A 20,838-nucleotide genomic window follows, 5' to 3' on the forward strand; every position below is an offset into this window, starting at 1 on the left:
TTTTTAAATTTCAGTACAGTTCTATTTATCAGTTTTTCCCTGTTATCATTTGTGCTTTTTGCTTTATAAGGCATTTAAATTACTGAATGAGATTTTCCTGGTATTAAAAATGCTCAGCAAACCTTCACCTATTTATTTTTTATATTTATATTTTAAATTTTTTGGTAAAATTCATATACATATGTATTTTTAATTTCAAATTTAGTTTTATTTACAACTACACTTTTACATTTAATTCTTCTTTGATTTCTCTATTCTTTTTTGTTTTTTCCTTAGTTAGTTTAATTATTATGCTTCTTTCTTTGTTGCTTCTTGCAGAAGACTTTTATGAATGATCTAGCTCTGATTTTCAGTGCACTCTGTGTTCTTTTGAAAGATTGGATTAATATGTTTATATTTTCTCCCTTTCCATTTTTTTGTTGATTAATGTATTTTTTAATATATTTATTTATTTTAATTGGAAGCTAATTACTTTACAATATTGTGGTGGTTTTGCCATACATTAATATGAATCAGCCATGGGGGTACATGTGTCCCCATCCTGAACCCCCCTTCCACCTGCCTCCCCATCCCATCCCAGTGCACCTGCCCTGACCATCCTGTCTTATGCGTTGAATATTGTGATGGCTTTTGCCGTACATCGACGTGAATCAGCCACACATATTTTAAAGTTTTACCTGTACAGTGTTACATTTCTAATGGTACTTCATGAAGTTGTGAGGCGGAAGGGAATAATGCTTTAGTGATCTCAGAACTGTGTGACAGATAGTAGGGTCTCCGTAAACATGGACCGTTGTCAGAAGCTTTCAGTTGCCTGCCAGTGACTAAAAAGCTACCGAAGCTCTGCCAGCGACTCCATCCAAAGGCCGGGAAAGACCAGCTCCCTCGGGGGCCACCTCTGTGTCACCGGCCATTCCAGAGAAGGAGAAATGACTATCAGTTGGGCAGCTACCACCAAGTGGATGTCTAGAACACAATAATGAGGAACATGGGTATCTTTAAGCTTAAATTTTTTAAGTTAGAATTGCATAGTGTATAACTGATTCAGTGTACCACAGAGGTTCAGTGGAACTCAAATAAGCTATACTTGGAGGAAGGTACTCAGATTTTCTGCTATTAGGCAGAATTCTAGGGAGATGTTAACTAACCTTCCTATTTTTTGTAGTTTTTAAATGACTGATTTGCTTTATAATACGTAGTTCTAGAAATAAGTTAATCTGATAGCAAGGTTAAAAATTACGGGTAGAAATATGTGTGTGTATGTGTGTGTATTGAAAGTAAGGGGATTGTTTATATATTAGAAAAGAACTTGATGCTCAAAAACATTGAAGGCAAAGGAGAAGAGGGCTGCAGAGGATGAGATGGTTGGATGGTGTCACTGACCTCAATGGATGTGAGTGTGAGCAAGCTCTGGGAGATGGTGAAGGACAGGGTAGCCTGACATGCTGCAGTCCATGGGATTGCAAACAGACACAGCTGAAGTGCCTTAGCCTCCTTTCAGTCATTTTAGAGGCTGGGAGTCAGTCTGCAGTGTGTTTGTTTCGTTTTGTTTTTGCTTGGTGGTTGTTTTACAAATATCCTTACAGTCATCTTGCTGCAAGTTAAGCCAATTTTCTTCCACTTTGTTCTCAGTGGAAATGGATAAGAACACATAAGCATCTCTTCTTTCAGCTAAGTAATTGCATGCTCAGTTCCTAAAATGTCCCCTCTGAATGTATTTTCCAAATCTTTTATTATTTTAGTTACTCTCCGCCAAGCTCCTCAACTATCTCCAAATTCCTGTTTGGATGCTAAACCCAGATCTTAGCAGTCAGTGAGGCCCTGAGGACAAGAGGCTCATTCCTAGCGCCGCCTGCCCCCCAGGCATCCCAGCATCGCGGTGGTGGTGTAACCACGTGCTGCGCTGTCGGCTCACTGCATTTCTATAGCACTGTGTCCAGCACTGTGTCTGTATGCTGAGAAGTGTGGAGGATCTAAATTCCATCAAATTCTCAACCTCTGAACATTCGGGGGTGGGGTGCAGAATGTCAAAAGGCATTTTTAGATTTAAACATCAAGATCAAGCGGTTCCAACTGCACGTAGAACATATGAAATGAAAAGTCAGCAAGCTGAGCCCCTCCACAGCCAGCCAAACCACAGTGGCCCCTGGACCACTAGGCCAGGGCCTCTGGGCCTCTGTCCCTGTTATTTCCACTGCCAAGGATGCGCTTTCCGCAGACAGTCCATGGCACTCTCCCGAAGCACATTTGGGTCTTCCCTCAGAGAGTGCCTTCCCAGTGAGACCTCTCCTGATTGACCTAACCGCAGCTCTCTTGTTGAGCCCAGCCCAGTCCAACCCACCCTTGGGAATTCCAAGTCCTCCCCTTGGACTACTATATATTTCCTTATAGCACTTAACAGACATGGTCTGTATTTTTAGTTGTCAGTCCGTGTGTTGTCTGTCTTCCCTAGTAGAAAGTACTTTGTGCTATGTTGTTCACTGCTTTATTCCCCAGCTCCTAGAAGAGTTCCTGGCACAGAGGGGCTCTCAATAAATAACCTTTGGATGAATAAATCTGTGAATACGAATAGAATTATTTGTGGTGAGAAAGTACACTTGAACATTTATCTTTATTTTATGGAAAACATATATAACGTTTTGTTGTTTTTCAGTTGCTCAGTTGTGTCTGACTCTTTGCGACCCCATGGACTGCAGCACGCCAGGCTTCCCTGTCCTTCACCATCTCCCAGAGCTTGCTCACACTCATGTCCACTGAGTCGGTGATGCCATCCACCCATCTCATCCTCTACTGTCCCCTTCTCCTCCTGCGCTCAATCTTTCCCAGCATCAGGGTCTTTAGTCCACTCTTCACATCAGGTGGCCACAGTATTGGAATTTCAGCTCCAGCATCAGTCCTTCCAATGAATATTCAGGATTGACTTCTTTCAGGATTAACCGGTTTGATTTCCATGCTAAGGGACTCTGAAGATTCTTCTCCAGCACTACAATCTGAAAGCATCAGTTCTTCAGTGCTTAGCCTTCTTTATGGTCCAACTCTCACATTTGTACATGACTACTGGAAAAATTAGCTTTGACTATATGGACCTTTGTCAGCAGTACTTACTAAGTGCTAAACGCTGTTCTAAATTATTTACAAATTTATCTCTAATCTTCATGACAGTTGTATGAAGAGGACTATTACTGTCCCAAACCTGTTAATGAGGAAACAGGTACCTCCCGACCACCCTGAGCCATGGTGGCCTACACCAGAGTCTGTGTTCTCAAAGACTACCATGCTGTCTCTCTTAATTAAGTCACTGAAATATATCTAGCATAAGCCCCAAACTGTGCAGATTTGGGCTGCGGTCAACAATAGGATGCCTTCTGGGCAAGGTTATTGAGCATGGATGCTGGAAAAGAGGCAGTGGACCACACCCAAGTGTTGGAGAGTTGACGTTGGTGACTCAGAAGAGGCAAATAGAAGTAAGGAGGGCTATGCAAGTGAGAGCAGGGGTTTGGGGGACCCAGGTAGACGTGGGGAGAAGGGCAGGCCTCAGGAGACGCTGATGAGAAGCATCTAAATTAGGTTTCAACTGCTGCCTAACTGGGACCCTTCATCCCAGCTTGGAATCTAGCAGCAAATGGCCCGCATTGGGCCAATGGTTGAAGCAACAAGGGGTGGGGAAAGAAGTGTGGGCATGGCCTGAGCATGTGAGAGTAACCTGGAGGTTAGGCAAGGAGAGAGAAGGAGGAAAGAAAGAAGAAAACCCACATCAGATCTAAGAAATTACCCTTCATGTTCCCTCATCTCTCCTCCAATCTTGCAATATCAGATTAATTCATTGACCAAAAATCTTTTAAGAAGTGAGTAGACAAACTGTGTTGTGTTCATATAGTAGGACAACACAGCAATAAAAATGTATGAACTATTGATACCTAATAGAGGCAGAAGAGATTAAGAAGAGATGGCAGGAATACACAGAACTGTACCAAAAAAGTCTTAATGACCCAGATAACCACAATAGTGTGATCACTTACCTACAACCAGACATCCTGGAGAGTGAAGTCAAGTGGGCCTTAGGCATTACTACTAACAAAGCGAGTGGAAGTGATGGGATTCCTGCTTATTGTCACCCTGCTTATTTAATTTCTATGCAGAATACATCATGTGAAATGCTGGGCTGGATGAATCACAAGCTGGAATCAAGATTACTGGGAGAAATATAAATAACCTCATATATGCAGATGATACCACTCTAATGGCAGAAAGTGAAGAGGAACTAAAGAGCCTCTTGATGAGGGTAAAAGGAGAGTGAAAAATCTGGCTTACAACTCAACACTTAAAAAAACTAAGATCTCAATGATCCTATATGCAAGGCACCAAAAGAGACACAGATGTCAAGAACAGACTTTTGGACTCTGTGGGAGAAGGCAAGGGTGGGATGATTTGAGAGAATAGTACTGAAACAGGTATATTATCATATGTAAAGTAGATCACCAGTGCCAGTTCAATGCATAAAGCAGGTCACTCAAAGCTGGTGCTCTGGGACACGCAGACGGATGGGGTGGGGAGGGAGGTGGGAGGGGGGTTCAGGATGGGAGGACACATGTGCACCCATGGTTGATTCATGTCAATGTGTGGCAAAAACCACCACAATATTATAAAGTAATTATCCTCCAATTAAAATAAGTAAGTTAAAAACAAAAAGCTAAGATCATGGCATCTAGTCTCATTACTTCATAGCAAATAGAAGGAGGGGAAAGTGAAAGCAGGGACCAATTTTATTTTCTTAGGCTCCAAAATCACTGCAGATGGTTATTGCAACCATGAAATCAAAAGATGCTTGGTCCTTCGAAGGAAAGTTATGACAAACCTAGACAGCATATTAAAAAGCAGAGATATCATTTTACTGACATAGGTCCCTGTGGTCAAAGCTATGGTTTTTTCAGTAGTCATGTACAGATGTGAGAGTTGGGCCACAAAAAATGCTGAGCATTGAAGAATTGATGTTTTCAAATTGTGGTGCTAGTGAAGACTCTTGAGAGTCCCTTGGACAGCAAGGAGATCAAACCAGTCAACCCTAAAAGAAATCAACCCTGATTATTCACTGGAAAGATTGGTGCTGAAGCTGAAGCTCCAATACTTTGGCCACCTGATGCGAAGAGCCAATTCACTGGAAGATACTCTGATGCTGGGGAAGACTTAGGGCAAAAGGAGAAGGCGGCAGAGGATGATAAGGTTAGATAGCATCACTGACTGAATGGACATGAGTTTGAGCAAGCTCCGGGAGATAGTGAAGGACAGGGAAGCCTGACGTGCTGCAGTCCATAGTGTCACACGACTGAGCGACTAAACAACTACTGATACTCCCGACAACCCAGATGAACCTCAGAAAAATGAGGAACAGAAGAAGCTTCTGTGATCCGAATGCTTGTCTTCTCCCCTACCCAATTCATATGTTGAAATCCTAATGCCCAATGTGATGATGATGTCAGGGTTGAGAGTTTGCAGGGTGGTTAAGTCATGAGAGTGGATTAGTGCTGGTATAAAAGAATTCCCTCAGACTTCCCTGCTCCTTTCCAGCCCCTAAGCGTAGACTGGACCTCTCTGACCAGGAAGAGGGCCCTCACCTGACGTGCTGCCTCCCTGATCTTGGACTTCCAGCCTCCAGAACTGAGGGGAATAAATGTCTGTTGTTTATAAATCACTCAGTCTGTGGTATTGTGTTCTAGCATCCTGAACGGACTAACACAGAAGCCAAACAAAAAAGTATAGTCTGTATGATGGCACTTGAAATTAAAATACTAGATAAGTAAATAAATCGATAGTAACAGAAAGTAGATCCATGGTTAGTTGGGGCTGGGACTGGGGTGCAGGAAGGGGCAGGAAGATGGATTATAAAGGGACACATGGAAGCTTTTGGAGGTGATGGAAATCTTTCTATCTTGATTGTGGTAACAATTTCACAGGTGCATATTTATGTCAAAACTATCAAAATAGACGCAAGAAACTAGAGATGTTCAAACCTATAAATCTGTTATTTGGCCTTATTTTCTGAAGGCCTTTCCTAAGATTCAATAAATGATTTCTTTTCTTCTTGGTTTGTTTTTGTTTCTTAGTTTTGGATTTCAGTGGTAGAAACAACTTTGAGGTTCCCAGGTGACACCAGTGGTAAAGAATCTGCCTGCAGTGCAGGAGACTTAAGAGACATGGTTCGATCCTGTGTGGAGAAGATCCCCTGGAGGAGGTCATGACAACTCACTCCAGTATTCTTGCCTGGAGAATCCCATGGACAGAGGAGCCTGGAGGTCACAAGAGTCAGACATGCCTGCAGTACTTGGCACGCATGCGCACACGCCCACAGGAGCGCCTCGCGCAGCACATTTCCCCTTGTAGAGGGTCAACGACACTTGCCCTGAATCCCTTTCCGGTACGAGGAACCCTCCCTGGCCCTGCAGATATTTTCACTTGGAACCTCAAATATGACGTTGGGACTTCCCTGGTGATCCAGTGGCTAAGACTCCACGCTCCCAATGGAGAGGGCCCGGGTTCCATCCCTGGTTAGGGGACTAGACCCTACATGCCACAACTAAGACCTGGCACAGAAAAATAAATATACAACTGTACAAATATGCACATAAATATTTTAATATGACCTTATTTGGAATAAGGGTCTTTGTAGCTACAATTAAGGTAAAGTTATCAAAATGCAATCACTGTGGATTAGGGCCCACCCTAAATCCAATAACAAGTGATCTTAAAAAGACATCAAAGGAGAAGAGGCAGGTATGCCCAGGGGAAGGCAGTGTGAAGACAGAGGCAGAGATTGGAGTGACGTGGCTGTAAGCCAAGAGCTGCTGGCACCCAGCAGCTGGAGGAGAGGCACAGATTCTCGCCAAGCCTCCAGAAGAAACCAACCCTGTCAACACCTTGGTTTTAGACTTCTGGCCTCCAGAACTGTAAAATAATAAATTTGTGTTGTTTTACACTTACAGAAATGTGTTATAACAGCTGTAGCAAACTAGCACAGAGCCGCTAGGTATTTTTATTCCTTACTGTCCTTAGTTTAGTTCTAACCCTATATCTTATTTCTCTTTTTGTAGGGTTTTTTTTTTTTTTTTTTTTTTGGCCTGTGCTGTGCAGCCTGTGGGATCTTAGTTCCCATCAGGGATCATGGCGCCAGAGGACCAAGTCCTAATCACCCAACTGCCAGGGAACTGCCCTCCCTCCCACCCATATCTTATTTCTGCTGTTTGTTTTTCCTTCTCTGAATTAGTCCTGGTAGAACTTTATTTTCTTAGCACTTGGCTGCCTGTACAAGAGAGTCATTCATTAACTTCTCTAACCTTCAGTTTCCTTGTCTGGGAATGAATGTGAGTACCCTGCTGCCTAGGGCTGGTTGGGAGGGTTGAATGAGTTAATACGTTTGTATGTTCCTGTAACAGCACCTGGCATACAGCGGATGCTGTACACATACTCTTCCTCTCTTATTAGGTCCTGCTCCTATTTTTTAACACATTTTTTGTCTGCACCAGGTCTTAGTTGTGGCCTCAGGATCTTTTAGTTGCAGCATATGAGCTCTAGTTCCCTGACTGGGGACCAAACCCAGGACCCTGCATTGGGAGCACAGAGTCTTTTAGTCACCGGACCACCCTCTGTTCCCACTTCCGAAGGGATGGGTCAGCTTGTAGTTTCCTTAAAATTAATGATACATTTGCTTCCATTATGTGGGTTATTGGTGAAAACACTGCACTATTCTTAGAAGGACCTTTCCTTATGGGTCCTGGGATTAACTCTGAGCTAGATTTTCAGTGAATCCCCTCATGATCTTCACCTTTGTGGTGTCAAAAGTTGCCATGATTTAGCTCAGTGGACTGGGTGATGGCAAATGGACCCAAGGTCATTGCTTGGTACACCATATAAGTTGATTTACTGGTCATTTCCATGGGTAGAGTCTAACTTTATGCATTATTTTGCAAATGTGAGCCATTTGGCCTCTGGGGACAGAGCAAAAGATTATAGGAGGCTTGTAACAATCCACCACCATGATAGGAAAAATAAAGTTAATTCATGTTGATGTGTGGTTAGCAGGGCCCTCTTAATGGCCTAACTTCATATGAACTGACTTTAATCCTTACAATTGCTGTCTTTCTCAGAGAAATACAAATAATTCATATACAATAATAAATATGGAATATCCACATATTAGTCATAAACTGCTTCATCTGCAAAGAAGAAATGTATCTGAGGATGATGAAAGTTTAGTGAAATGTGTTTAGAATTTTTACCTCTTTTAACAGGTTGTGGGCAAAAAGAAAAACAAAAAAAAATAAAAAATAAAAAAAGCATAGGTTGTGGGCAGACCAAAGAATGAATCCTTTTTGTCCATAATTGACAATGCATTGAGGAACAGTTAAGCAGAACAAAATCAAAAGCCTTGTCAAGTCACAAAAAGATTTTAACTCTCATTCCTTCTCTCAAAGTCCTTCAATGTCAATGATGGGTAGAACTTCAGCTTCTCCTCTTTATTAAGCCATGTTATTAATACCTATGCATCACTTTTATTTCCATAGAAAAGAAAGTAAAGGATTTAGTCTTAGAAGTTTATAATTTCCAGAATCTTCTGAAAAGACTTAAGGGATCTGACCATTCATCCATATTTTATCCAAAGGACCTCTATTTTGACTACTCAGTTCCATTAAGTGTATGTCGTCCTAACATGAGAATCTAATATTATGTGTGCATCACTTAAAAAAGTATATATCGGGACTTCCTAGGTGGTCCAGTGATTGAGACTCTGTGCTTCTTCTCCCTCCCTCCCATCCCTGGTGGGAGAAGTTCTACATGTCATGTGATGCAGTCAAAAAAAAAAGAAAATCAGTAGACCATTTAATAGTTTTCCTTCAGTACAGTGCTTTGTATGTTGGCAACTCAGGAGTTTAATAAGGAGGGCACCGTGGGATGTTGAACTAAGTCAGTGATGTGGGGCTTCAGCTCTTCGGAGGGCTGGGAGAAGCTCTCTCTGCCTGTGCATAATTGAGGCTTCAGGTTGCCAAGAGGTGGATGACTAAGAGGTCGCTGTTTTGGATCAAGGGTAAAGTTTTAATTGGATGATGAGCATTCTCAAAGGGGATATAGCAATTTTCTGAATTGCATAATCGAGTGATTTGAAATTTGGAAAGTAGTGATGTCATCTCCCCCTCTTTTAAAAGAACATACATCTCCCTCTGTAATTATTTTGTGTATAATAACAGCAGTAGGCCAATGCCATGGGATGTGGGGGTCAGGAAAGACCAGGCCTCAGTGGTGTGTGGGGCAGTGTGCTCAAGGATTTTCAGTCCTGTGTGGTTGTGTTTTCTTGATGAAATCCCTGGCAAAATTTTCTTTCTGTGTTGTCAGAGTCTACTGCTTCTCCTTGTTCTCGGCTCATCTCCTGTTCCAAGAGGCTTACCTGTGTTAAAACAACTGAGTCTGAATATAGGCCTTCCCAAATTATAACTTGTGAGTTTCTGTCTTCTTTATTGGTGTTTAACAAACTATATGAAGAAAGAAATAGTAGACTCTTGGAGAATGTTGTATATGTGCTATAGGTCATTACACTTGGAGTTTACAGAGAGTAGGAATTATTATGTCTGTTAATTTATGGAGAGGTAGAGAATTTGAGATCTAATTGGTAAAAGGTTAAACTGGGATTGGTTTCTTAATTTTGCGTGTGTGGCATAGTAGAAGGGACGCTGGACTAGGAGTTAAGAAACTTAACTCCTAGCCCTGGTTTTGCTGCTATTTCGCTAGTAACTCTGGGCACGTCACTTAATTTTGCAGGGCATCAGATTTCCCATCAGAAAAATAAGGGTATCTGATCAGATTACTTAAAAAATCCCTCTGTGTCTAAAGTTATGTGGTTGTTTTCTGAAAATGAAACTTTCTGAGTAAGTCTTTGACAATTTTGTTTTTTTCCCTGGTTTGTGTCTTTATCCCACTAGAAAGAGAGCCACTCTGCTTTTTTATAAAATGTCTAGAATGCTTCTTAGTAAAGTTAAGCTGTTTATATATGTTTCCTTCTGCATTGGGCGTGGATTCCACTCCTCTCCTCTGCTCAGAGAGCAGCTGGCAGAAGAGCAGAGCCTGCCCCAGCGCCTGTGGGCGGGCGACTTTGGGAAGGCAGTTAACTGACTCTCAGTTTCCGTCTCCATAATATGGGAATAATCGTTCCAACCACCTCCACTCCGGGTGGCTCTGAGTAGTAAGTGAGATCAGTGTGGGGTGAGCAGGCAGGTCGCAGCCGTTTACCCGGTACGCCTTCTCACCCTGCCTGCCATGTTGCCTTCCCCACTGGGTGCTCCTGCTCTACCGAGTAGATCTCAAATTCTCTACATCTCCATAAATTAACAGCTTTAATAGAGAAGGTGGAAATTGGTCTCCCGGCACCCACTACCCCACAGTATCCGGTGCTCAACAGATACTGAGCAACACACAAATAATGACTGAATAAACTGAATAAATCCTAAAAAGAATCTTCAGTATACTCATGGGATGACGTTTCAAGGAAGCCTCCTGTTGAACCCAGAAGAAACTATAAAAAGTAAAATGAAACATAAAATTAGCCATCTAAAGTGAACAGTTCAGTGGCATATAATACATCTGCAGTTATACAATTACTATCTCTATCTGGGAGAAAGAAATGGCAACCCACTCTAGTACTCTTGCCTGGAGAATTCCATGGATGGAGGAGCCTGGCGGGCTACAGTCCATGGGGCGCAAACAGTTGGACACGACTGAGCGACTTCACTTTCTTTCTTTCTATAGCTTCTTTTGGAGAGAGAAATGGCAACCCACTCCAGTGTTCTTGCCTGGAGAATCCCACTGACGGAGGGGCCTGGTGGACTGCTGTCTATGGGGTTGTAAAGAGTCGGACACGACTAAGCAACTAACACACACACACATCTCTACCTAGTTCCAAAATAAACCCTGCATGCATTAAGCAGTTTCTCCTCTCTCCCCCTTCCTTCCAGTTCTTCCCTGGTTATGACCAATCTGCATTCTGTATGTGCTTATTAGTCTGGATATTTCCTATAAATGGAATCATACAACATGTGACCTTTTGTGTCTAGCTTCCTGTATTTACGCTAATGTTTTGAGGATCATCCGTGTTGTATCAATACCATGTTCCTTTTTATGGCTTTACTCCATTGCATGTATATATCACAATTTGTTTGTTCATTAGTCTGTTGATGGGCGTTTAGGATGTTTCAAGGGACTTCCCAGGTGGCTCAGCAGGTAAAGAATCCACCTGCAATGCAGGAGACGCAGCAGCCGTGGTTTCAATCCCTGGTTTGGGAAGATCCCCTGGCAGCCCACTCCTGTATTCTTGCCTGGAGAATTCTATCGACAGAGGAGACTGGCAGACTACAGTCCATACAGTTTCAGAGTCGGACACAGCTGAAGTGGCAGCACGCACACATGCATGGGCGTGTCTGAATATGCCCATTCACTATCTGTGAATAATGTTGCTATAAACAGTATACATGTATTTGTTTGAGTACCTGTTTTCAGTTCTCTTGGCTATATACCCAGGAATGGAATTGCCGGTTCACATGGTGGTTTTATGTTTGACTTTTTGAAGGACTATAGGACTGTTCTCTACAGTAGCTGAGCCATTTTACATTCCCACTAGCAGTGTGCAGAGGTTCCAGTTTCTCCTTATCCTCCTCAACACTTGTTTTTTTTTTTTTTTTTTTTAGTAGAATCGTAATGGTTGTAGTGGTACCTCTTTGTGTTTTGATTTGAATTTCCCTAATGACTAATGATGTTGAGCATCTTTCATGTGCTTGTTGGGCATTGGTATATCATTTTTTGAGAAATCTCTATACAAGAGCTTTGCTCATTTTAAATCGGGTTATTTATTTCCATTTCTGTTGTTTAATTATAGGGGTTCATTATATATTCTGCATACTAGACCCTTATCAGATATATGATGTTCACATATTTCTCCTGTGGGTTATCTTTTCACTTTCTCGACAATAGAATGGATGCACAGAAGTTTTTAATTTTGATGAAGTCCAATTTATCTATTTTTCCTTTTTTTCATGCTTTTGGTGTTCTGAAGCTTTTTTTTATGACAGGGTCTTAATTAGTATCAAAGGGAAACTAGATCTTTTCCAGAAGGTAACCTTTACTTTAGAATCCAGAGCCATGCAAATACAGATGTAACAGCTCCTCTATAATCAGTGGAAGAACAGAAGGACCGGAAGCAGCCTCATGCACTCTTTGGACGAGGCACCGGGGGAGTCTCACTTTAGCGCAAGGAGTCCCACTTCCCAGGTGGCGCTAGTAGTAAGGAACCTGCCTGCCAACGCAGGAGACACAGGTTGGATTCCTGGGTTGGGAAGATCCCCTGGAGAAGGAAATGGCAACCCACTCCAGTATTCTTGCCTGGAGAATCCCATGGACAGAGGAGCCTGGCGGGCTACAGTCCATGGGGTCGCAAGAGTCAGACAGGACTGAGTGATTTACACGCATGCACGTACCAGAGGAGTCTCACTTTAATGTAAATTAAACATCAGTGGCAAAATCATAAACATTTTAAAACTACTATAGATCAGAAAGGACAGTGTCTTTGGATTATTCTTTTTATAATCAAGATCAGAAAAGCCTGATACGAAATTTGTGGAAATGCTTATATTTCAATATTTTTCTGTTTCTCTGCTAGTCAATTTTGATAGCTGTTGTGCTTCCTTTATAAATAAAGGGAACTAAAAATAAATAAATAAATAAATAAGGGAACTATTCCCAATTGTAATGGCTGTGCTTTTCTCAAAGATTTTATGCCTGTAATTTACACAATACCACAAATCAGCCAAATAGCTCTTAACCTTATTCTTACTTCAGTGTATTATTTAGCAATTTTATTTTAAAAAGCCACAGTTTATTTTCTGGCTCTTGGTTATTATCATAGGGTTTTAAGCTGGCCTAGTAGCTTTACAAGTAGGATTTAGTTAAGTTCAGAAGACAGAAAAAAGCCATTGCCTTTGCCTTCTCCCCTATACCCTGAGTTAACTCCTGTTTCCTGGGTGCAGGTATGATCAGATTGTGAGCTTTTTTTTTTTTAACGTGAGGCATTTATATTTGGGGAGTAAAATATGCCCACTTCTCTGAGTTCTGAAGACAAACCAATCAAATCAAGCATAAGTAGTAAGTACTTATCTGCTCTTATTCTATTTAATAAAATAAACATGTCATAAAAGCATCTTCCTTGGACTTTGCTCCTTTCCTTTGTTGTTTGATTGAAAAAGTCCTTTCTACCCCAGTGAATACTATATTAAGCCCGGGAGACCAGAGATGGCTAAGGCAACACGCATGTCTGTGACTTCTAAAAATATGCATTATTAAGTGTGAGGCATCAAACTCCTCCTTGAAAATGATCTTCTGTGGGCAGTGATTAAACTTTTCAGCTCGGACTCCTTTCATGCTGCGGGACTGGCCCTTATTCAGCGTTCCTCGCTCTCCGTCTCCCCTTCAAAATGAAACACAATCTCCTAAGCCAACAGAGAGGCTTGTCATTGGCTCGCATTGTCCCGATGCTGCAGCCCCGCCCCCTTGGCTGGCGCTGACACGCTGTTTATATTTTTCTAAGGGCCACCCTTTAACTCGGCGGCCTGATGACTATAATGGGCCCGATTGTCTGCGGGCTGCAGAGCGCCGAGGCCCCACGTCCATGGAGGCTGGGGCCCGTCTCTGATGCACCGGAGAGGCGGATATGGAATACCGGTAAGGGCGCTTCTGAGGGCGCGTGGATGCTTTTTCTGGGCTCGCTGGTGGATCCTGGGCACTGTTTTGGAGAAACGAATCGTGATCGAGTTGCTAGCTTTTTCCTGGTTTTAATTTTCTGCCTGCTCAAGACGGAAGGAACAGATTGGATCTCTGGATTTGCTGACGAAGCTCATAGGGGTCTCTGTCGACCCAGGCAAGAACCGAGCAGGAAAGCAAAAATCCAGGGAGAGACGCATGCAAGCGGGTTTGACACCAAAGCCACATGGAAGAGGCAAAGCGCAGGGCTGCCTCGATGATGCCATGAGACCCAAAGGCTGTTTCCTCTTCTGACTTAGCTGTTCGCAGACAGAACTTAGCTCTGCCACTGTGGATTTCTGTAAGCCAGCTGTTGGCCAATGTAACTCGGTCAGCCCCCTTTGAATGCGTCTGGGATCTGCGGGGGTTTTCAAAGGGCAAACCGTAGTAAGCTTGTGTGCCATAAATAGTTCTATTCAGAAATCTGAGAACGGTTTAGAGCTGCAGGCTGTAAAGTTTTTACAGCCCCATTAGGGTGTTCAGAGGGTACTAAGGCCGGCTGCAGAGGGGCTCAGGAAGGAGGGAAAGCCTGGGGCGATCAGCGCATTTGTCCGTGACGAGCAAGAGAGAAACCCGGGGGGCCTGAGGACACCACGTGCGAGGCGGGAGTGAGCCCTGCAAGGGGCTGCGCCAGCCCTCCCGGGGTTCTGTCTGGTTTCCGCCTGAATGAGGCAGGGCGGAGAACCGTTCAGGCATCCGCCTCTGGTCCCGGATTTCAGCATCAAGGATGCCCCCCGCCCCCTTAGGCGGACTAAGGCACCTCGCCTGGGGCAGAGGGCCACTAGAGGCAAGCAGGGAGGAGGTGCGCAGTTACTGACTGCGCCGGGCGAGGGGCTGGACCGTCTAAAGCCCTGGGAACTGCTTCAGGAATTCCCGCCTCCTGCTGAACAGAAACTCACTGTGGCAGCTTTGATGGGAGGCTTTTGTCTCTTTGCCTTTCACAGGAGACTCACGGTGCAAAGTCAGTGAACCCAGGCTCTGCTTGATGTAGACAGGAGCCTGAAAGGGGGGAGGGGTATGGCTCAATTTTTAGATAAAACAAAGGGTGAATTATGGGGCTTTAATGCATCTAGTGCTTTATAAATCTCTCCACCTCACCTAATCCCGGGCCTCAGTACTTATTATCCAGACACAGCATGTTTAAAGCCAACATGATATAGGGCTCCTGGAAGACTTAAATCAGATGCAAACTTTTTTTTTTTAATGAATTTGACCCAAAGCATCATGAGAGTTTCAGCACAGTGTATGAAGACACCTGGTGATTTCCAGATGCGCCAGGCTCTCCTTCGGTGGTCTGAGTGCCTGAGGAAGGGGGGTGAGTTGCCGATGGGGTGCTCTTGTCCAGGAGCCCTGCCAGTGCTGGCCCTGAGATGTGAGGCTAACAGGTGTGAATCGCCCTGTCCTTCTGCCTCGGCCTCCCAAATCCTGGCTTCCTTCAGGTCCTACTATTCTCCTGTTTCTACCCCACAAGCACCCCCAGGGGATGGTGAGAGAGGAAGAACCAGGACGAGGTGATGAGAGCCCGGGGTGAATTCCAGGAGATCCCACGTAAACAAAGGCAGCTCCTGCCTGCCTTCTTTTATCAGAATGCTGGGCACGCCAGGCTTCAGAAATTTCAGACACAGCATCATTTTTAGGTACAGAGTTTATACTCATGATAAGAATAGAAGATTTACAATATAAAGTAGTATTCCTCTGTTGTCGTGTTAGTTGCTCAGTCATGTCTGACTCTTTGCAACCCCACAGACTATAGCCCACTAGGCTTCTCTGTTCCTGGAATTCTCCAGGCAAGAATACTGGAGTGGGTAGCCATTCCCTTCTCCAGGGGATCTTGCCGACCCAGGGATCAAACCTGAGTCTCCTCCATTGCAGGCAGATTCTTTATCATCCAAGCCATCAGGGAAGCCTTCTAGAGCTTGTCAATACTGAGGGCTGTTACAAAACCAAAGAAACAAGCCTGTATGGATGAAATACTATGATGATGACAAAGTCCAACAGAAATAGTACGTATCATTTATTGAGCACTTATTATGTGCCAGGCCTTTTCACATATTATCTCACTCAGTCCTCCCTAATCCCTCTGACGTACAGTTCTCATTTTACAAAGAAAGAAACTGGGCCACAGAGAGGTTAAGTAACTGGCCCAAAGTCACACAGCCTATTAGTGACCTGAAACGTGACTCATTCGGAAGGTATACAGCCCGTCACCTGTGTTAGGAAGTGAGAGGTTTCTGTGGAATCGAGTTGGCATTCATAGTCACGGTTTTTCAAGAATCCATCACCACAACCAAAATGTGACCTCCTGTGGGAATGTAATTGGTGGCTGGGAAAGAAAGCCAAGAGCCACTTTCTTTAAATGAGCGAGAGTGCCAAAGAACAGCAGCCTTGTCCAGCAAGCCAAGGGCCAGGGAGGGCCAGCTGCGGGGCTGGGGGTGCTTGGGCCTGGCCCTGCCACACCATGGTGGGCCTGTGCTGTGTGCTACTGGACCCTGGGAGGGATGACATGAGCAGAGAAACTAAAGAGCATGGGGTAAAAAGAAACCACTGATTCAGACACTGCTGGTTCCAGCCGGTGACAGACACATATGCGAGGCCCTGTGGAGGTTGGAAGAAGCACCCTTAGCCAGACTGGGGACATCGGTGAAGGCTTTGTAGAGAGAGGGGGATTCTAGAAGGAAGTCTTGAAGAATGAGAAGAGTAGGTCAAGCGGACTCGGAGGGAAGGGTGCCTAGGGCTAGCAGTTTCTGACGTGGTCGGTCAGTGGTGGGTCTTGTGGGCAGCTGTGTACTAGGGTTGGAAAAACTGAGTCAAAGGGATCAACATGTGCAAAGGCCCAGAGTCAGAGAACAACTAAATAGCTTGCTTAGTCTGGTTGAAACCTGGCATGTGAGTGAACAAGCGATCCTGGAAGAGACAAAGCTGATAGAAAACGAAGCCAAAGAGAATTGTTCCATAAGTGTCAAAATCTTGACAACTGTTTTATCAGAGTGATGGATGTGTAGGGATCCATCATCTACTTCTGTGTTTGTTTAAATTTTTATTAATAACTTTTGTAAACAGGAGGATAGCCCATAGATGCACCAAGACCAGAACACAGCTCAAACAGAGCAGAACTGGAACCAGGTCTCCGGGTGTGTGGTGGCTACTGGAGACCTTGTCAAGTCATTGGACCTCTCTAGTTCTCCTTCTGCTCCTCTGAAAATGGGAGGAATGACGGCCACCTCACCGGGCTGTTGTGGGGATTGAAAAGATAGACCATACAGACATCCCTCCATAGAATGGCATGGAATCATCCCTTTTCCCACTCATCCATTCTGACTGAGGTTTCTAGATGATGCTGTGAAAAGTGAAAGTGAAGTCGCTCAGTCGTCTCCGACTCTTTGGGACCCCATGGACTGTAGCCCACCAGGCTCCTCCGTCCACGGGATTCTCCAGGCAAGAGCACTGGAGTGGGGTGCCACTGTAGAGAGTTCCAAGCAGAGAACCTCAAATAGTCTGTAAGTTACAGAAGCAAGAACATGTGAGGCAAGGTCTGAGCTGGAAGCAAGTCTGGGGCTAGGTGAATGGCCTGAGAAACATCCACCCCACAGACTGACACGTGTGAGTTTAGAAAAGTTAGCCCTGCAGGTGGCTAAAGAAACCCCATGACCTTGGTTCTCCAAGGCCTCCCCTACCTAAAGCACGGAGCCCCAATTTGATTTGCATTTATGATCCCTTGCATTTCATGTATTTTCTGTCTACTTAAATTTTTAAGTGAGATACCACTTCCACCATCACTCACACTTAATGAGCGTGCGGTTTGGTCATCCTCCCTTGTAGCTCAGTCAGTAAAGAATCTGCCTGCACTGCAGGAGACCTGGGTTCAATCCCTGGGTTGGGATGATCCCCTGGAGAAGGAAATGGCAACCCACTCCAGTATCCTTGCCTGGAAAATCTCATGGACAGAGGAGCCTGGTGGGCTGCAGTCCATGGGTCTCAAAGAGTCAGGCATGACAGAGTCACTAACACTTTTACTTAAGGAGAGAGAGGGAGAGGGAATCAGAACAGTAGACTGAGACTTCATCCCCTAGGGAGCCCCTGGGAGCCATTTAGATGAGCATCATCTCATCTCAAGCCACACCTGGGAACACAATCCCTTATCACACCAGCAGTTTCCTCTCAAGGACATACATTCCTGGTATGTAAATCTTTAATGACCAGGTGCGTTGTGCCTTCTGGAACCGTTCCTGAGGAGTTGACACTGAGGGAACAGCACACTTCACGTTTCGCAGCTGTTGTGCAGAATAGAAAGTCCCTCAAACTGTGGCCTCTGCAGGAACCACAAGAAGCCAGAGGGCCAACTTCTGACTTCACAAACACCAGAGATGCTTCTTGACACCAGCCTCTGGAACTAAGGTGGCAAGGGCTGTCCATCCTTAGTGGGTGTGTAGGAGGAAGATAATTAAGTCTGCAGCATCCTCAAAGCCTTGGTATGAACCTGGTCAGGGCAGGTCGTGTCCAGTGTGCGTTTTTTGAGGTGTCAGACAGCCACGTCTATCCCCGCTGAGATTCCTCCAGGGGCCCTCCAAAGACAGAGTTCTCACTGCATGCTTTTGCCCCACTCCAACTCCTCCTGCTCCAGAGGGGTCAAACAGTTCATGCTGAACTCTGGGCTGTAAGTTGGCCTCAGAACTACGTGCCATGAGGAGCAATCACGTGTTTACCAAGGTCGTTTCAAGTCAATATAGTTTCCTTGGTTGCACCACTGGGTGATTTCATTTTAACAACAGGTGCTTTAAGCAGAATCTTACTGAGGAGCCTCAGTCCACACAAGTCCTGTGAAATGTGCAAGGCAGCTCCTTCCGGGGTGCTGGAGGGTTCCGGGGGCACCAGGGTCATCTCTGCATTTCCGGAATGCCCAGCAGAGTTGAATGCCTTTTGGCAAGTCATTGACACACAGGTTCTTCTGCTGTGGACCAAGGGGCAAGAGCCAGGGCTCCCGGAATACAGGAGTCTTGCCCTGTGCTCATCACTGCTAGATGATTGTATTATCTTAAGAGCATTTTTTAAGGAGAAAATAGCAGCCATCAGTGATTTCTTAGAAATGTGGGCCATTTCAGGATACCCTCAGGGAGGCTAGCCATTGTCTTCTGGATACTCTCTGTGATCTGGGAACACAGGGGGTGAAGCATAAATCTTAATTAATACTGGACCATTAGGAAAAGAAAATGGAAAGACCCTTGGAAGGTAGCAGTGACCCTAGAAAGCCCCCGAGGCCGTGCTGGAACTGTGACGAGGAAAGGCCCGGGCAGCCCGGGGAAAGCGGTGATCTTCCCACACTCAACCCAGGCACCGGAGGGGCGGCGGAGGGGGCCCGGGCGCCCAGCTCCCCGTGTCGGGGGGCAGGGTCCCCGGGGCCGGGGGTGGGGGGTGCTGCTGCTGTGGGGAGACTTGGGCTCAGCGCGGAACAGGAGCGGGAGGCAGCGGGCTGGCGGCCGCGGACCCTTGACCTTTCCGCGAACTGAGCTCGGAGAAGGCCTCCGTACCTTCGGCTTTCCAAGGCTGGTGGTAAGCCCGCTCCTGCAGAGTGGGGACCACACCGCTGAGGGCTCAGGAGCCGGGTGGGGAAGGGGCCCGTCAGAGCCGCTCCCAGCGCTTCCCACGGACGCTGTCACTGCGCACCTCCTCCCCAGGCGGACGCGAACCTCTCTTCGCATCCCCGCTCTTGAGTCTCTAAAAAGCCCCAGTGACGGCGGCGCGGAGGCGGGATGGGAGAGGAGAAGAGGTGGAGGCCGCGGGGCTGGAGGGGCGGAAAGCCTTCCAGCCCCTTCCCCTCGCCGGGGCGGCTCTGCGGCTGCGGCGGGAGTTTCTGTTTGGGGGCCTTTCTTTCTTGCTTTGAATGAAAGCCGTCCGTTCCGGTGCTGCCCGCGGAACGGCTCTCCCCAGGCCGAGGCCCGAGCCTCTGATTCCTTCTATTAACTCCAAGGGAACGTGGGTTTTGTTCTCGTCTCCTCCGACTCTGGGCACGTCTGTCCCCAGACCTGGACCTGGAAGCTTTGTGTGTGGTAGACCGCCGGGCAGTCGGGGAGCAGCGCTTGACACGGCGGGTCTAACGCTGATTAAGCCCCAGCTGTATGTTAGGGACTGTTCTAAGTGCTTTATGTATATGAACCGGGTAACCTTACAAGGGAGGTACTCTCCTTTGTTTTCAGATGAGGAAACAGCCTCGGAGAATTAAGAAAACTGTCCGAGGTTACACAGCTGGCCTAGGGCAGGCTGGCATTCCGGTTCCAGAAGCTGCGTTTTTAATCACTATGTGATACCCGGCGCGGGGTGTAGGGGTGGGGTGCGTTATAGTCTTTATTTTGTATGTATTCAGACCCCTACTTCTGTAGGGGTTTCTGCAATAATAGCTAATAATTCTTAACATTTATTGCACTGCTAAGGGTGGCAGACCCTGTTTCAAGTTCTTTGTGCATCGTGACTAATTCAGTGTTTGTGACTACTATTAGTACCACGTAACCAATGAGGAAACTGAGGCCAGAGCAGTTGGTTAAATATTTTGTCCCAGGTGGCAAGATCAGGAAGTGGCAGAGTTATCTCAAAGCTTTTGTTCTTATGATGCTGTCTGTACATTTATCTGTGACCATATCTCTGATACTGCTTCAGGGAACATTTTGAAGCTGGTATTACTAGAGCATAAGATAGAAATATTTTGAAGGATCTGTATACATATCACAAAATTATTTTTCAGAAGCACTGGATAGTTAGCTAATTCGTGTTCCCATGAATGCTGTCCAAATGACTAAGGAATCTAAAAGTTGGATGAGTCCCTGAGCGATGCATCTATATACCTTTTGGACTTTTATCAGTTAATCTGGGCATTTACTGTCATTATTTTTAAGAAAATAAAATATATGTCTGGCTCAAAACTCCATTTTCAAGCAAGCGTCTGGGGTTCTGGTAATGTTCTATTTCTTGGTCTGGATAGTGTTTACCCTTTGTGGTTTCTTATAATAACTCATCAAGCTC

The 20,838-nt window shown here is 45.2% G+C and overlaps 1 protein-coding gene across 3 annotated transcripts in view; it reads left to right on the top strand.

Moving 5' to 3' along the window:
* TRIM2 (tripartite motif containing 2) overlaps nt 1-20,838 on the top strand; it is a 174,847-nt gene that overhangs the window by 39,871 nt on the left and 114,138 nt on the right. Inside the window, exon 1 of one of the 3 annotated variants that reach the window (XM_065903709.1) lies at nt 13,619-13,749. The exons of 1 other annotated variant lie outside the window; for it this stretch is intronic. In XM_065903709.1, coding sequence (XP_065759781.1) covers nt 13,720-13,749 — 30 coding nt within the window. In that variant the 5' untranslated portion in view covers nt 13,619-13,719. Of the gene's footprint in view, nt 1-13,618; nt 13,750-20,838 lie in introns of those variants that run through there. One more of the 3 variants, XM_065903708.1, reaches the window with a different exon arrangement.

This window comes from Muntiacus reevesi, chromosome 13 (genome assembly GCF_963930625.1).
Source record: "Muntiacus reevesi chromosome 13, mMunRee1.1, whole genome shotgun sequence".
NCBI classification, from domain to species: Eukaryota; Metazoa; Chordata; class Mammalia; order Artiodactyla; family Cervidae; genus Muntiacus; species Muntiacus reevesi.